General features: G+C 40.6%; 1 protein-coding gene across 3 annotated transcripts in view; it reads right to left on the minus strand.

The window, feature by feature from the left end:
- Positions 1–14,731, minus strand: part of mllt10 (MLLT10 histone lysine methyltransferase DOT1L cofactor) — a 62,059-nt gene extending 47,328 nt beyond the window's left edge. For all 3 annotated transcript variants that reach the window (XM_080855181.1, XM_080855180.1, XM_080855179.1), the window contains exons 1-3: positions 14,454–14,731; positions 12,506–12,585; positions 3,503–3,557 (exon numbers count right to left, since the gene is read on the minus strand). In XM_080855181.1, coding sequence (XP_080711307.1) covers positions 3,503–3,557; positions 12,506–12,585; positions 14,454–14,616 — 298 coding nt within the window. In that variant the 5' untranslated portion in view covers positions 14,617–14,731. The remainder of the gene's footprint in view (positions 1–3,502; positions 3,558–12,505; positions 12,586–14,453) is intronic.
- Between the last annotated feature and the right edge of the window lie 3,351 nt (positions 14,732–18,082).

Consider the following 18,082-nt stretch of genomic DNA (forward strand, 5'->3'; position numbering starts at 1 on the left):
ACATAAAAGTATCTATTTCAAGACTGTTCAGTCACAACACAACACACAGAGCCGTCCCTTACATCGTAAAACTGGTATGATGAAGGCAACAAGCCACAGCCATCCTCAATGTGATGCAATAGGGAATAGTATTGTGGTGGAGTGTGTGGGACACGGGAGACTCGGCCACACGAAGGCAAGCACTGGTGCCCACAGACGGCAAGCCATCCCACTGTACCGCCCAACATGCCAACTAACTAACCGTCTCAGCCACGGGAACAACCAACACTGGTCAACCCACACCCCCCAGCATACACATCACATTAAAACATTACAGCGGGCGACTGTAATAACCCCATACCCACAGCTGCTGCATAACCACAAAACCACAAACCATACTCTACAAGTGTGTGATGGGGAATGTGTGTGTGCATGTGTGTGTGAGTGGAGGAGGGTATTTAAACTTTTTTCCAAAATGAAAGAAAAAAGGGGAATGATTTAATCAGGAGAAACACTCTCTCTCTCTCTCTCTCTCTCTCTCTCTCTCTCTCTGGCTCTCTCTGCCTCCCTCTCTCTCTTATTTCTAGGAGTGCTGCGGCCTCAGAGGCATCTGAGGGAGCAATAACAGGGCTAAACTTAAAGTTGAACCCCTGAACTGTCTTTGACCCCGGTTAGAAGGGACACCCAGAGCACAGGGGCAGATGGGGCGTGTTGTTGTTTTGAAGTCCCTCCAAGAATCCCGCAGAAGCCAATAAAATGCAGCCGTAAAACCCTCAGCACACTCCAAAGAGTCCCTCAGCCTGGCACTGTTTACGCTTAGTCTCACCCGAGAGAGAAAAGGGGGAGGGAAAGAAGACGAAAAAAAGAAAGAAAAAAACCTTTTCCACCATGTGTCAAAATACTCGACGTGAACATCTGTCTGCATTGTCAATAACGTCAATTGTGCAGAGAAATGGCCGGGCGAGCCCGTGTTGCCTTGCACCTCTGTCCCATCCGTAAAGTAATCCCTTTTTCATTCTCCAAGTCCTATGCTTCCAGACTGACGTCCCTCTTCCCTGCCGAGGGGAAGCCCCCGTGGCCAGCTGTGACCCATGTGCTACAAGCCGCGCTCTGTGGCCCGGCCGCCGTGTTTTGGTTTGGGATTTGAGCGCGTGTTTGCTCTGCTTAACTGTAGCAACACCTGTGAAAACCACTTACGGACACTTTGCGGGAGGGTGAAAGGGTTCGCTTGTGTGCGCAGTGCCGATCACGCTTCAAGACGTAGAATAAATGTAATGCTTACTAACTTTTAAAAATGGGGGGGGGGGGGGGGGGGGGGGGGGGGGGGATAATGAAATGGCATGCTGCTTTCTCAGACATTCCTCCTATGCGGACCATTGGCTTGGCTCAAGGCTGACCGCAAGGACCCGTCACACCAATAAATCCATGTATTGAAGACAGCGCTCTGTTTGACAACACACCGGCTCTGACTATCACATACATGTTCAAACTGACTTCAGAGAGGGACAGGGAGGGAGAGAGAGAGAAAGAGAGTGATAGATAAAGAGAAAGAGCACAACTGCCCCCAGGCACAGTCACCGTATGGGGAGAAAAGGACAAACACGCAGAGACAGAGAGAGGACTAATGTCACGGCCAAAGGTTCGAGGACGTGGGTGGTTATAAAGGGGGGGGGGGTGATGTTGCTGTCGGGTCTGACAGGCTGCTGGGTTTACAGATTGCGGGCTGACCTCCAGCTGAACCCGCGGCCGCGCGGAGGAAAGGAGCCTCTTCGCAACCTCACGCTCACCCCAGCCCGGGACGGCCCACCGACCAGCCCCTCATAAAAGCCAGATGAAACGCAAACACACACACAGAAAGTCTTTCTCGCACTGTCTGTCTCTTTCTCACACACACACACACACACACACACATTCACATACACACACACACACACACAGACTGTTTTTCTCACACACACATACATACATACATACATACAATCCAGCAGGCCTGCCTGCCCCCCATCTTCCCCACGTTGTTTCATTATGCATGAAAAAATAAGCAGTCGAAGACCACGGGGTGTATGCGTCACAAATTACCACGGTGTGAGGGGGGGGCTCTGCCATTCACAAAACAAGTCTAATATGTAAAACATTTTCACCACAGAGGGGCATAGTCTGTTTTTAAATGAATGTGCTCCAGTTATTTTGCAGAGCCCTCTATTATATGCACTGTAGCATAAAAGTTAATCTCTTTGCAAATGGTAAATATATGACTATGGCGCCAATGCAATATTGTGCTTAATTGCCTCCATTTGGTGATTACGACACTGTACGACACCCTGTCTGTATGGCTTGCCAATGCATTTCAAACAGACTGCCTGAATTTACAATCAAGGTGGTGGTGGTGGTGGGTATCAAGGAAGCAGTCTTAGCAGTCAACCAAATACTCCAGCAGAACAAACAACACTTAAAAGAGCTCCAGGCCATTAAGGAGCAGGGTTGACAGAAAGGCCAGCAACATGAGCCAGACCAGCGTTGAATGAGAGAATAACCCAGCGTACAATAAGCCGTAAATGTATTCAGCCTCCCAGCTACCTGAACACCGAGTACATTAACACAGGGCAGGGTACTGGCTACGTTAAGAAGAAAAACAAATACTTAGCTGAAAAATGTAACAGTACTGTGAAGTGATATAACAACACATGCCTACGTATGAGATATACACCCTATCAAGAATAGTTGTTATTGTAAAAGTGAAAGTTAAGAATATTATGTGCTGAGTGTATAAACTGTCTACCTGTCTGAACTGTGACATCTACATACACATTTATCGCACCAATACAACATTTTTAATGACGATCGTCTGTACACTGTGTACTAGGGACATCTGTGTCTTAACATTACGTGCTGAAACGTACTCCACTTACATGGTGATGATGCAAGCATGTCATTTCACATTGAAGGGTCAGGTCTCGAATTAGGTGAAGCTTGATAAAATATTTCAATTTTTAAAACTACTAAATCGATAACAAATCATAATTAAGTTACAAAAAAAAAACAGTAGTTCTCAGGTCCTCGTGTGCAATCGAAAGTTTAGCCACCCGTCCCCACGAATTTCACACCCTTAGTGTCAAGCAGGAATCTATTTCACAACTTGAAGTGAGAAGAGAGTAAAGAGGTGAGTGTAGTCTTCCCCATCAACTGGAGATAATCTGCAACACCCTGCCCTCATTGTTATAGCAGCAGCTGTTTCTAAAACAGCGCTGAGTTGCGTACTTGGTCTTAACTAATAGTGTTACTGTCACACCAACTCATGCTACAGCCGAAAAACAAGAACCCACTCAGCATTCTCTAAGAGTACCTGAAGTCTAACTTAACACCTGTTGTGCTGTTAGTTATGGTAATGTCGTTATAATTTACTGACGGACAGAGAAATCGAAAGACTGATTGAAAGAAAGGGGACAGAGAAACAGATGGGAATATTTTGCACCCTGTAAACAGATGAAAACAAAACAAGTGGCTTTAATTCACCAGGACGTACCTCCATTGTCTGTGCGTTTCAGGGCTCCATCTTTATGGGGGCACAGCTCACACCTCTGCAGAGAGAAACACAGATGAGCGTAAGTGACAGGCCTCCAATCTGACCTCAAACTCAATAGCTTGGCCCTCTGTTCCGGTACAGAGCCCTGCTGGTGGCCACTGCCTCAGGGACACATCAGAGACTCAATCATGTACCTTTCTAAACCAACTTCATACAGCTGTACGGGTGAGGATTAATGTCACCTTCAAAAAATGCGTACAAGTAATTCATCTCTTTTGTATATACTTTGTACCATACAAGGCTCAGATTGGGGTAAAGAAGAGCGCTCTGGTGTTAAAGTGAGAGGGCTGAAATAACACACTGCTTTGCATTTTACTATGGGTCATTTCTACTCTGATAACGGGATATAGTAGATTACAACACCCAGATGGCCTTCATAAATTAGCAGCAAAGCTAGTTGTTTTTTTCTGCCTTTTACTGCCCATTATTTGCTTTGCTTATTGGGTGTTGAGCATTTTAAAGTTGCTGCGAAGTAATTCATAAATAATTAATTTGACATACCATTTGGTAATACACTGCTACAAGATAGGATTTTCCCCTTTTACAATATATAGTCAAGAGGTATAATTAAATCACTTTATTTATGGTACACATGATTCTTTTAAAGGAAATGAAAAGAAGCACATAGTTGTTAACTGATGCATAGCTGAATGCAGGTTTGCGAGCCCACAAGCTGTCTGCTTGGGTGTTGATTAAGGCACTACATTAGAGAAAAGTCTATTAAGATAGAAAAATAAAAAATTCAGAGCGCTTTAATTTACCCCAGTGGTATACCCTGGCAAAGCTGGTAGTGTCAGCTTGTTTAAATTCAAGTGGACATTGAGCTTGAACAGCTTTAATGGATATCAAGCCATTGAAACGCATATCATTCTACATGTTACTGAAAAAACATCATAACATTTCAGCCCCACGTCTTTCAGCGCCCCCTCCATCTCCAGTATGGAGATAGGGGTCTGGGAGGGAGGGGGAGGTTTGGGGTTTGGTGATGGAGGAGACAATTTGTGCCGTCCTCTTGGCAGAGGCTTTGGGCTCCAGATTACTCCTCTGGCTCAGCTGCGCATGCACTCATGTGATTGGCTGATGCCATGTCAACATGACCGCAGCTTTTTTCAACCGAACTAACCCTGGCTTTTGGGTAAAAGAACACACTTACGCTAGCCTGGATACCAGCCTGAACTCCGCCCACAAAATGTTTGGTCTGGGAGATTCAGTCTGGACTTGAACTAGTTGGGAGAGGTTAAACGGCCCAGAAAAGTGATATGACCAATCAAATTGTAAGGGCGGGCTTTATACGTTGATGGACAGATATAGATAGAATAGCCTATACATCGGACAAAGATGGCGCCGTCTCGGGAGCTTAGTGGGACATATGTTATATGATTCAAGCTATCTACACGACTTTTTTATGTCTACATTGACTCGGTTAGTTGTGTATACGCAAAACGAGTGTTGCCTAGGATTGTAGGTCTTAACTGAAGCACTCTAGACCATTATTGATAGGTTATGCTAACTCGTAGACAAAAAAAACATTGAAACAAATGGTAGCTTCTAGCCTTGAGTGCTAATTAAGTAACGTGAGCAGTCATATCTCAACAGATATTGACAGCGCATTCATTTTGAAAGAGGAACAGAGAAACGCGATCAAGGCATTTGTCGATTGAAAAGATGTTTTTGCCGTCCTTCCTAGGGGATCAGGTAAAAGTTTAATCTATCAGATGGTAATACACTACGTTGCTCTGATTGGTTCTAGGTATCCAATTCAGCGAAGAGGAATTTTCTTTCCTGGTTCGTTGAAACACGCCCCATAATCACAGCCCAATGGTTCGGTCTCAGACTCATATTCTGACTAGAATTATGAGTATGACATCGTCAGGCTACACTTACGCACAAACTGGGAGCTTTTCTCTAAACAGAGAATAGAGTAACTTCGGGAAAAGTGAATGTCACATATTATTACAACCCTGGGCCACTATGTGACTACAAAACCATTATCGAGGCACCATGATGCATCTTGGGCTTTACTGGTTTTCAATAGAAGCACTCTTTCCCTTTAAACGTTTTATTAAACCGCTGTTTTGAAAAATGAGAGAGGAACATGACATAAAAAGCCATCTCGAAAACACCCCAGCAATAGGCCTATGTCGATATCTCTGCTTGGCTGTATCGTCAGGAGCAGGCTTTCAGGGGGCGTGGCGAGAGTGAGCATCGGGCAAACAGAGGGAACTTCAGCTCTCTGTCTTTGCTGGATCGCAGAATGTTTGTCCAGTAAAGTATGTCACTAGAATGAAGATAGAACCATGTCTTAAATACGAAGTATGATTTGTGCTTGCAAACGGCGGGCTGTAAAAGCGAAATTCGCTACTTGCGAATTCGCATTTTGGAGTTTGAAAACTCTGAAATTCTTCTTGGAGGCTGCAGGGGTTGGGGGCCATTTCTTATGCAGGCATACACTTTTTGCCTTCCTGTTTTGTATACTGGCTGAGATTAGTTTCTGTTGCTTATTTGACTTTTGCTTTGCGTTGGGTACCATTTGAATCCACTCCATTTGTTTTATAGTAACTTAGTGTTACTTTAGCCCCTCCCCATAACCGGTCTGACATTTGTGTTAATGCTTATTTTTTGCATAAGATGGAATACTTGTTTAAAAAAAAAAAAAAAAAAAACACGTTGAATAGTGTGGGACACAAACATGATCAACCAGTTGACAATTATTAGTAGGACCATGATCACTTGATGATGCTTAGAATTCGCTGAACAAGTTTTTCGAACACATTGGTATACCACATAACTATCATCTGAAGTATCATGGTATGTCGAAACAAACCTTTGATCTAAACAGAATATTCAGTATGGAATATGGAATGGGAATAGATCAGAGCAGTATCTTTTACCGCGTTTGGCACATATGCCCTGATTGCTGTGTGCAGTTTCCTGTGAAAATGGGATAGTATTCTCTCCATGAATTTCCGGCCATCTGAACGTCCTTATACGTGTTTAAGGTGGGTTTGTAAAGGTGCTCATATCTATTCAGGCCTCTTGTGTTATGTTTGTTCATAATCAACAAGAATAAGCTTGTGAGACAGTCTACAGGATATTCATAAAAAACGTGCCATTAGTATGAACAGTTGAGACCATAGACATACATGTCTCTGGTTGAGACAAAACTTTTCTGTTAGCCATTTCTGATATGCAGTTGCTATTTAGATACTAAAGTTAGCTTTGTTTGTTGTTTCCATGGTAATAGGAGCCGTCACAATAATTTGCTTTTCTGTTGGCCATTTCTGATATGCAGCACATGATGGCTAAGAAAATGGTGCATGGTCTTGATCATTTAGATTTCGTTTCAGTATTTCAAAGTGAATGAGATGTGGGAGCACAAGAACAGTGAGCGTCTAGCAGCGATTATCATAGACATATATGATGCATGTATATATGTCTATGGGCAGGATCCCAAGCATGCACAAAGATGCAAACTCCAGTTGATACTCCGATTCACTGTTACATGCGTGCTAGGGGTGGGGGGAAAAATCGATTATTCGATTTTAATCGATTCTCTCTAAAACGATTCTGTCTCGATTCAGAAAAGTTCATAATCGATTTTGTAATTTAAAAAAAAAAAAAAAAAAACATTTTTTTTTTTTTTTTTTTTTTTTACACATCCATTTTATGTTGAAATGCAAGCTGCATCGATTATTGGATTGTTCATAGTAAGTCAAAATTGTGACAAGGAAAAGCTTTTTCTCTCATAAAAAATAGAGAAGGTAATTCATCTGTTGATTTTCTTTAATTATCAAACACAAAGTAGGAAGTGTAGCAAAGACTCTAAGTAGCAAACTCAAATGTTTTAAAAGTCGAAATGGATTGATAATCGTTTTATCGGTTTAAAATTGATAATCGTTTTTTTTACACATCCATTTCATGTTGAAATGCAATTATCGATTGATTATCGAATATCAATTCGAAACCGATAAAACGATTATCGATGCATTTTGACTATTGAATCATTTGAATTTGCAACTCAGAGTCTAAATTGAAGAAAATCAACCGATGAATTACCTTCGCTATTTGCTTTATTAGAGTAAAAGCTTTTAATGGTCACAATTTTGACTTTCTATGAGCAATGCAATAGTCGATGCAGCTTGCATTTCAACATAAAATGGATGTGTAAAAAAAAAAAAAAAAAAAAAAAAAAAAATTTTTAAATTACAAAATCGATTTTAAATCGATAATCGATAATCGATTTTAAATCGAATCGTTGACCTCTGAATCGATTTCGAATCGAATCGTGAGGTGCCAAGAGATTCCCACCCCTAATGCGTGCATAGCCCGATTAACAATCAAAGCTTTATGGAAGAGAGCCACTGTTGAAAAAAACTCATATCAAGTATCGAATACAGTTCGCCAAAAGGCATGTGGGAGTCTCCATGGTCAAGTGGAAGAAGGTTCATTGGTCGGATGAAACAAAAGTGGAGCTATATATATATATATATATATATATAAAATAAAGCGTTGATTGGCGAAGAACCTGGGCAAAAGTTGTTGTATGCAAATGTTGTTGTAGTGAGTTTCTCCCATCTCAGCTGCTGAAGCTTGAAACTCCTTCAGAGTAGTCATAGGTGTCTTGGTGGCCTCTCTTACTTGTCTCCTTCTTGCACGGTCACTCAGTTTGTGAGGACGGCCTACTCTAGCCAGATCTACACATGTGCCATATTCCATCCATTTCTTGATGAAGGATTTAACAGAATTCCAGGGGATGTTTAGTGCCTTGGACATTTTTTTCTATCCTTCCCCTGACTTATACATTTGTATAACCTTTTCTCTGAGTTGCTTGGAGTGATTTTTGGTCTTCATGGTGTAACAGTAGCCAAGAATACTGATTACTGAATACTAACCAGTAAATGGATCTTCCAGACACAGGTGTCGTTATACTACAGTCACTTAAGACCATTCACTGCACACTGATCCCCATTTCACTAATTGTGAGACTTCTAGCACCAATTGGCGGGACCTCTGTTGAATTAGGTCAGTCACTTTAAAGGGGTTAAGCACTTATGCAATCAATTATTTTTCATTAAATATTTTTATTAAATTGACATAACTGTGTAGAAATCTGCTTTCACTTTGACATTAAAGAGGGCTTTTTTGTGTTTTTTTGTGTCCAAAAAGCCAACTTGTATTGACCATGACTGATTTATAAAAGCAAAAAAAGGGTAAAACATCCATGCAAGGCACTGTATCTGTAAGTTATTCTTTCATTTACTGATATCTATGGTGGTCACAGTGGAAAGGTTTGTTTACTGTAACTGTACTTGGCTAGCGTCACAAGATAGTTGCTCATTACATTACACATAGTTTATAGCCTAAGCTATTGCCAGCTTTATCTGTAAATGTACTTTTCATTTATCATTACAAATGCATATCACAATGAAATGATGTTTGAATAAGTTGTTTTAATTAATTAAGCTAACATGCATATTATTCAATTACATTGGTTAAAAAAATGTAATATTTAATTTTTCTGCACCAGTGGAATCTTTCACATTAGCATTGTGATACATCGATGCAACTACGATTTTCCCCAGCCCAAGTAAATATAGTTAAAAGTTTGCAATTGCAATTTTCATGACATTAACCTGAAGAATTAAGCTACCATTACAAAATGGCAAAATATATACATTGCTTGTACTGAAAGGTACTTTTGATAAAAGTATCTTCTAAGTGAACAAGTATATTGCATATATACAACAATTCAGAGGATCGTTCAAAACTGAATTGGCGCAATGTGATTTGAAATGGTATTCAATAAACATCAGTGACCAGCCCCAGTCAAAAAACAGTGACCTTTCAACAAACCCACACCAACACACATGAGGTCAGTTAATGGCTTTTTATGACTTATGAAATCACCAAAAGCAAAATTAGCAATTATACTGTTGAACTCAAAGTGTTCCATGAGGTGGGGGACAATAACAAGAACGACACGTGAGAAATTCAAAAGAAGACAAGAAGACTAGCCTAACAAGTCTAAAAGGACCCTGAAGCTTTTCCAGGTTTTATTTCCTGCCAGGAAAAGGAAAAAAGGTCACACTTTCAATCCCGTCACTGCAATTTACGTGCCATCAACACGCTTATGTGAGTTAATTGGGACTTCACTTTATTCTGAAGAGATAAGGAGATACTGGCAGCTGATATTTTCATATCGTACATTCACAAGTCTAAAAATTCAGTGACCTTGAGGCTGACAAAGAAGTTTCGCATTACTTCTGTGTGAATGTCGATTATACTTCATTGCCATTAAGGCCTAATGACACAAAGAACACACTGTGTTTGAGGGTGCACCTTCAACAAAACACAGTTAATTACTTTTAGGAGAACTTCACTACTGCAGTTTTCCAGCTTCAACTCAGGTCTGTGACCGCACCACAGACGTAATCCTACCCATAATAACACAATGACCCCTGCTCAGGTCGACTAATCACACTGTCAGCTGGGCAGGTCTATCACCCTGATAGCGTGTTAACATTAGAAGATGTATCCTCAATATTTATATGTAATGGTGGGCACAGGAACAAATCTGCTTACATCTATAGTAGATAGCGGTGTGCAGTTTGGCCACAGCACAGCTCTAGGGCCAATAGTTTTCCGCAAAAACGGAAAACAGACGAAATACTCGGAATGGACCATTGAAAACGGAATTGCAACTTTTCAAACGGAAACATAATTTTGTGCATCAAAATCGCCCAAAACCCCCTGTATTTTACCGTGTAAGTCTGAATTTCTTTCAAATAAACACAACAACGATCGCAACAATGAACAAACATTAATTGAAGAACAAAAGCAGTCAAAAAATGTCACGTCTGCGCTGAACTCTGCTCCGGCCACGCCCCCCTTTTCAACGGTTGTCACGTTCATTTGCTCATCTTCCCAATCGCATTTAAAACAACAAATGTTAAGTCTTCTGTTCTGTTGATGGCTGGCAAACAACAATCTAACAAGGGCACATATTATTCACCGAGTTCCTGAAGCAGTGTTCTTTATGGCGACTAATTAGCACTGAACTCAATCACATAAACATGAGTTATTATTACACAATAACAATTACACAATTAATATTACTAGATACATATAATAGTGGACATTACACTAGGCAACATGGATCTCATTCATATCTCATCCAGTCCAAATCTTAACAGGATTGAACCCATCTTTATTACAGCGTATCAACATAAGAACAGAACATAGCTAAATCTCCGCTTAGCATGTTAATTACTAGTAATCGCACTGGTAGCCCAAAATTTGGTATTTAATACCGGTCTATCACAGTAGCAACTTCATGAAAACCCTTACTTTCATTAGGTATGCACATAATGCCTCACATACAGGTCCAACAATGATGATATAAGCATTGGAAATGTATAAGGCACAGTAAGGTCAACTACTTGGTCACTGAATTGGCGACAAACTGAACCGGTCACTTTCTTAACTGAGGGAGCTGCACGCACGCAGACAGCGTTGCTAGGCAACATCACTATCAACAGAGAGTTTTTCATACAGTTTTTTTGGACGCGGAAAACACGGAATCACGTAAATGTGACGCGGAATTTGCTTTTTTTGGACGCAGAAAACTATTGGACCTACAGCTACCAGGCTTTGGGCCCCCACTCGTTATTATCATCGTCATCTGCACGATTACACAAATTCAGTCTACTATCAATTAAGTCTCAAAACTGTCCAGTTATGATTACAGCATCTGAGAAACAAATAGAAGGGAAGCTAAAGCACAGGCTGTGTTTTGAATGGTTTTTTTTTGCGGTTACCAAGAGAAAGAAAGAACGAGAAAGAGAGGAAGAGAGAGAGAAAAGAAAAGCTTCCTTTTTTGGTGTCTAAGCAGGTGCAGCTGTATACTGTCAGTGGCCGCACAGGCGTAACATTACAGTGGGGACGACGTGTTTTGGCATAACTCCAGCTCTTTCTGCAGAATGCCCACATTATCAGGGTTGCGCAACAGGCTTCTCATCCTGTGCCCCCTTCTTTATGCTCAAGATCCCGACTGCCATCTACATTTCATGCCGGCCCAACACTGCCTTCCACACTCAACTGCAACGTTCCTCCCCAATTCACTACTCCGGAGCTAGAGCAGATATCCACTTCCAGGGAGGGAGACCATCATTATGACAAAGAGCTTCGTTGAGACAAATCGGACAAAGGTCCAGCTTATCCTGTCAGTGGTATTACCATGCATAGTAGCACATCCCAGAAATCAAAGCTACACACCATGGCATTTGCATTTGTTTTAATCGTTGCTTTTGTGCAGACAACAGGCATTTAGCAAAATGAGACTCAATGTTGCAGGACAACTGAGAAAACTGACTTGCATATTTTTGCATAATTGTGATTTTGGACAACAGAAGATTAGGAACAGTACAACCCATACTGTTGCTTGCCATCCAATGTGAGCTGATGATAACACTGGACGATGCCAACTTAGGGGTCCTTTACACAGAAATCATGCTTTACAGTTCCCTCAATACTCTATTTTTTTCACAGATTACCATTTAAACACAAAGGAATTTGGCCATTTAGGTGCTTGATTGTTAAGTGTTGAAGCCTCAGTTGGTACTAGTGCACGGTCTCAAAACCAACAAAACCAAAAGGCTTATCCATAGTGCACAATTATGTTACCATGCAATACTTCATTTGTGCAGGCAATATCAAATCCTAGTGGAGAACAAACCTTACACAACAGTCACAAAACAGTGTGACAACTCAGGTTTACACAGAGGAACAAGACCAAAACAAGACAAAAGTCAGATCAGATGTTTTCACACTCCACTGACTGTTTTCTATTTGTCAGAGACTTAAAAATAGTCATTCATCTCGACATCTCGGCATCACACCTTGAGAGTGGAGATGCTGCATCTGTGCGGTGCTGGGAAGACTTACCACCCTGGCAGCCCTCTCCTGAGATTCACACTTCCTGCAGAACCAGGGACCCGTTGGGACTTGCACAATTCCATAGCATGCTGCAATAGGGACAGGAAGAATTATGAGCATTTTTAGTATCTTATGTCACTATTGTTGACCTGAATGGGACATTTCTGTGTCTACCTCAACATGAAGTGCTTTAAAGTGACATGGGGGCTATGGTGAGGTGTAATGAATTGATGTTTTTCATTTGAGAATACCAGGGGGTTCTCAACCACTCTATGAAAATGAAATCAATAGGGCCCTGTTAATCACACATCTCTTGGTCACTTTGTGACTTCAATCAGACACTATATGAAAAATGACATTAAATTGCTTGGATTGCATTTACAAGTCTTCAATACTAAACTTCAAGTCTTCAATACTAATGTCGCTGACAACTGTACCACCAATCTATACATGTAATAGCTACAGGGGAAATGCTAAATCGTGTTTTAAGAGCAAGGGGTCCTAGTGCTTCTGACAACACTAGTGCGTGAAACTGAACAAATGGTGATTTTAAGCATCGCTTGACAGTCAAAATAATTTCTAGGAGTTCAATATTCTGCAAAGACTACTCTCATTGCAAATCAAAGCCATTCACAACTTCACAATCTCCTCTCTAAACTAGGACCCAAAACATACAGGTGCTCAAGTGACAAATATCCTTTGACTGACAACAAGCCATTTTAGCAGTGATGAAGTGTGTTATTCCAAATCATTGAAGTTATTGCTCTATTACTATTCATACAACCCATCCACTGCAAATACAGAACATAAACTAAATATTTCATACAAGGTCATTTGCCGAGGTAAGCAACACTGAAAAGAGGCTCACAAGAAAAGCCTAATATGTACTGTTCAAGTCACTGCAGCCCAAGTTCTGATATTAATCCATGTCCCAATTTGTTTTCCAATTCGCAATGTAGGTCAGTTCAAAGCACACTGGTAAACCTGCATTTGGCAGAAGCAAACCAATCATGGCAGACCCAACCGGTCACCTGTTCCTGCTTCTGCGATCTGATCATGTTGTCAGTAACAATATATGCTAAACAAGGTTTACAGTTCACCACGACTTTTCAGATACTTGTAGTAGGCTATTGGCCGAGGTCAACACGTTATGGCAGCTAACCTTAGCTTTTCATTACCTCAGTAACACTTCCAATATCACGTGCAGCCTATTTCTGTAGACCACTTTGTGTCGGCATGGCTGTATTAAATTATACAAAGGAAGTTGGCCAAAAATCTACAGCTCCGTGAATGCAAGCTTAACCTTATCTGGATCAGCGGCAAAATCCTCAGCTAGGCTAGTTTAGTTAGCGTTGTATTATTAATGCACGCATGCTAGCTCGCTAACTGGCTATGTTGGTATGTGTTCATCGAGACATTACCGAACCCTGACAAAATCATCCAGCACAAGTTACTTGTGTTGTCGTGTCAAAGCTTACCAACTGGTAAAATCAAGAACTAAGGTAATCGTCAGGTAACTGTTATGTGGCGGTTGGCATATAATTTGCCAGTAAGTTAACTCGCTATTTATAGCTCGCTAGTTAGCATTAAAGCATTGCTTGCGATCTAGGCAAGGTTAACATAAACAAAACACAACAGTGACAACAGTGTGGCTGTATGATAATCAACGATTTGATAACTATGTCAACTGACTTGCCTGGTAATAAACACAACAAAATACTCTGTCCACTTCTTCATAGTGGACGAACCAAAAACGGCACCTGGTTAGCTGGCTAGGATAACCGAGTACATGGATAGCTGGCTATCTTCGCTACTGGCGACTGGAGGGAAACCATGGTTGAGCCGAGGTCACTAGCAAAGCTTAGCACAACAACTCGCCTGCGTTGGCAACAACTTCAGCAGATTATCCTCAACAGCACACATGCACATAATCTTTTATTTATTAAATATAAGTTACCTTGATGAACAGCGACATTACAACCATGACCGTCACAGTAAACCAGAGGATTTTCGGCCCAGCCTCTCTCATCAGAGCAAACGCAGCAGCCTCCAATCATCTCCTTCATATTATTCGCGAAGTAGTCGTCTTCCACTTCCAGATACAGCTCACTGGATACCATCTACAATATAAGTAATAAAGAAAATGTAGGACTAATGGTTTACATTAAGTCTTCATATCTCCTTTAAATGTATAGATTAGGTCCCACTCCTCAGGAAGGCCATTTTTTTGTCGTGTTTACTTCCCCAATAGTATTTTCGCTCAGCACACAAATGCGAGTAGAGGCTCTTGGGAAGTAGGAACACGTGGGCGCATGCGCGTGGTCAAGACAGGGAGAGAAGAATGGGGGTCCAGTCTGGTTGGTTACATTGTATAAAACAAGCTGGTTACGCAGGTAGGATTTTGGCTCTTAACTGTTCAAAGGGGATGCGATAGTTGTTCTCAGTCTATCATTTATTGGTGTCAACATTGGTGTTGAGCAAATGCAATGAATGCTTGGGAAACAGTTGCTAATTGCATTACTAGCATTAATAAATAAAGCACAACATTTAGCTAAATGTCTATAAAGTGGCCATGATTGATTTCATAAAAAGGACACATTTGGCTATCGTGTAATGTAGGCTCTTTTTCCCCTAACATATTTTCAGTTGTCATCATGACTTTTTAGTGAATCTGCTTGTTTGAGTTGGGCCTGCTTGAGTTGGAGGACATCAGTTTTTTTAAGCAGAACACAATTCCTTGATTTTTTTCTCTCATCTTCAAGAACTGCTACTAAATGATATTCATAATGTGAGTGGGTGTGTTAACTAACAAATGATAAAACCATAAGCCATAACCCCCCTAAAATCTCTTTGAAATGTATAGCCTACGATGCTACTACAGTTATCCATTATCTAATCAGAAGCAATAAACAAACACCCATGTGACAATGCCGGACAACTGTTGCATGTTGCATGCAATTAAACACTGCATTGATGAATATGTTTTATACTATTTATTTTCACTTATCTCTTAAAATAATTTGGCCACAAATGTATAATTCTAAAACTGTCTGCTGCTACATGGTTTAAGCCTATGAGCAAGACCAGTGTGTGAGTGTAAGGCTTTGAATCTCCAGTCATTACATCAAGCAATGATAATTAAAGGTGCTGTCAGTAGTATGGGATAGTAGTATTGTAACAGCATTTGTATCATTTGCATTGAATGAGAAGCTTGGATGCATGTCTTTTGAGGAGTTCACCAATTGGTTATTACAAATCGTCTGAAATTTTACTTGCTTTCCTTAGAGCTTCTCATTTCGACCTAGCAGTCTATATTTTAAGGCAGGTATCGTAAATATTCCCAAGCCCACCTCTGTCTCATAATAAGTAGGCTATACTGCCTGTAAGCCCCTTTGGACAAAAGAATTAGCTAGACACCTTGACTATAACCATACTGCATATGGTCCATGGCAAGGAGCAAGTCCAGGCACACTTTGAGAAACCAAATACGTACCTCCTCTGGGTTCATTAAGCCATCACCATTATTTGTTAATTTCCCTTTGATAATAGTTGACATAATAGTTGATAATAGTTGACATTGCTCTATTTGAGTCTGTTTCTAGATGTGTGGTTTTCATTTGAGTCCATTAAGCATTAAACTGAGTTATTTATTTCTTTGTTTTTGCTTACTTATTTACTTACTTATGCTGTTTTGTAATTCAGTTCTACCTTTATTATAGTTGAGTTTGCGGTGTTCACTCACACCGTTGGATGTGTTGCTCTGCCATGTAACACTGGTTATCTTCTGTATGTCTATAATAATGACCCACACAAAAACGTGGACCACCCTCTATAGCACACTGGAAAACACTCACATTTATTATGGTATATTACTGAAATAAACCATGATGTGCAGAATGGTGCCTTTCCTCAATAAAATGCATATACCGCATTCAAACTTTATTCTCTATTTTTTAACCTTCATCTTCTCTTCATGAATCACTGGCTTTTATTCTTTTAGCTTTGAATATTGCCCCAGAGTGTCACAGAATATACTCATCCTGTGTTCAATATTTTTAGGAATAAACAATTGATAAATAACTACATTTTGAGTCTTTTGCTCACAGCAACTTCTGCAATTAGGTGAACGATCAAGGGTGCAGAATGTAAAGCAGGTCTGAGATCAACAATTCACTTTTCATCCAACACATTTAATACACAAGAACCAGCAACTTTATGCATGAACGAGACACAGGGCATCTGAATAAAAGTTAACTTGCATTGACATTACATACAATTAGAAATAGTCATGGCAGATCTCAATTCCAAAGTAATGTGTTTATACTTTTAAATATAATACAAACATAAATATGGACCAAAAAAATCAACATTTTATATCACAAGTTAACAAATTAATGTCTAGACAAAACAAACCACTAAAGCAGCTAAAAAACTTTAATCTATGTGTAATTAAATAATCTCTCTGTCTCTCTCTTTCCCCATTTGAGTGTGTGTCTGCAACACAACTTTTTCAAATTGCTGTTCATTTGTAGCTATCCCATGTTGTATTGTTGTATCATGTGTGTATGTGTGTGTGTGGGGGGGGGGGGGGGGGGGGGGGGTAAAGGTGGGTGTAGATGGGGGATGGGCAACATGCTAGGGTGGCGATTCCCTCTGAACCTGGGGGATTCTAGTATCACAAAGCTCCAATGACCAGCCAACATATCTCCCTCCATTTGTGCATTTCCAAGCTTGTACAATAACCAAAACGTATAATTACAGGCCATGTAATTGGTGATTAGTGAGGTAGGCCAGATATTCTGCCCAGTCCTTTGTCTTGAGGAAATAACTTGTTGATATTCCTCACATGAAGGGTCTTTTCTAGTTCCCTGAAAAGACCTTTGGAATATAAAGCATTATCTCCGTGTTAATAACACATGCTTAAAATGCACATTTACACTTATATTTAGACAGTTATGCTTGGACATGACGCTCTCACACTTGGAATGAAGCCAAACCTTGGCAGCCAACATCCCCAGCACGATTCAGTGAGTTACCCATCTCCCTCCTCTTGCGGGACAAGCCTTCATCTACCAAATCCTCTTTGTGCATTCTGAATATCAGTATACACTGGTATGCGCGACATGTATGGGACTATAGGATAGTCTATGCCTCACTGGTGATCAGAAACTTTATTTCACAGATCGCCTGTGTAAGCTTAAAATGTACGTTGTTGTGTTATTTAAATAATATGATGAGAATCTTGTAGGGTGTGCATCAAGAAGCGCATGTGATGCACAAGGTAACCTAACTGATTAAACACCACATAGGCTATGCCAAGATCAGCTACAGCCTGAACATCATTCGATTAAACACAGTTTAGCGTATACAGGCCATTATACGCTAGAACTTCACGACTGGGCCACAATTGGGCTAGTCTACAATAATTCACTAACTGATTTTGGAGCGCTATGGATTAGCCCATTAGCCCACTCCTTAGGCTACTGGTCTTAAATGAAAAGTTACGATCTGAACTCGTTGAAAAGAGTGCGACAAAGCCTGCATACAAGGCCTGTTTTCACATATTGCTGCCTGAAAAGCGATGTA

The sequence above is a fragment of the Sprattus sprattus genome (genome assembly GCF_963457725.1).
Source record: "Sprattus sprattus genome assembly, chromosome: 17".
In the NCBI taxonomy this organism is placed as follows: Eukaryota; Metazoa; Chordata; class Actinopteri; order Clupeiformes; family Clupeidae; genus Sprattus; species Sprattus sprattus.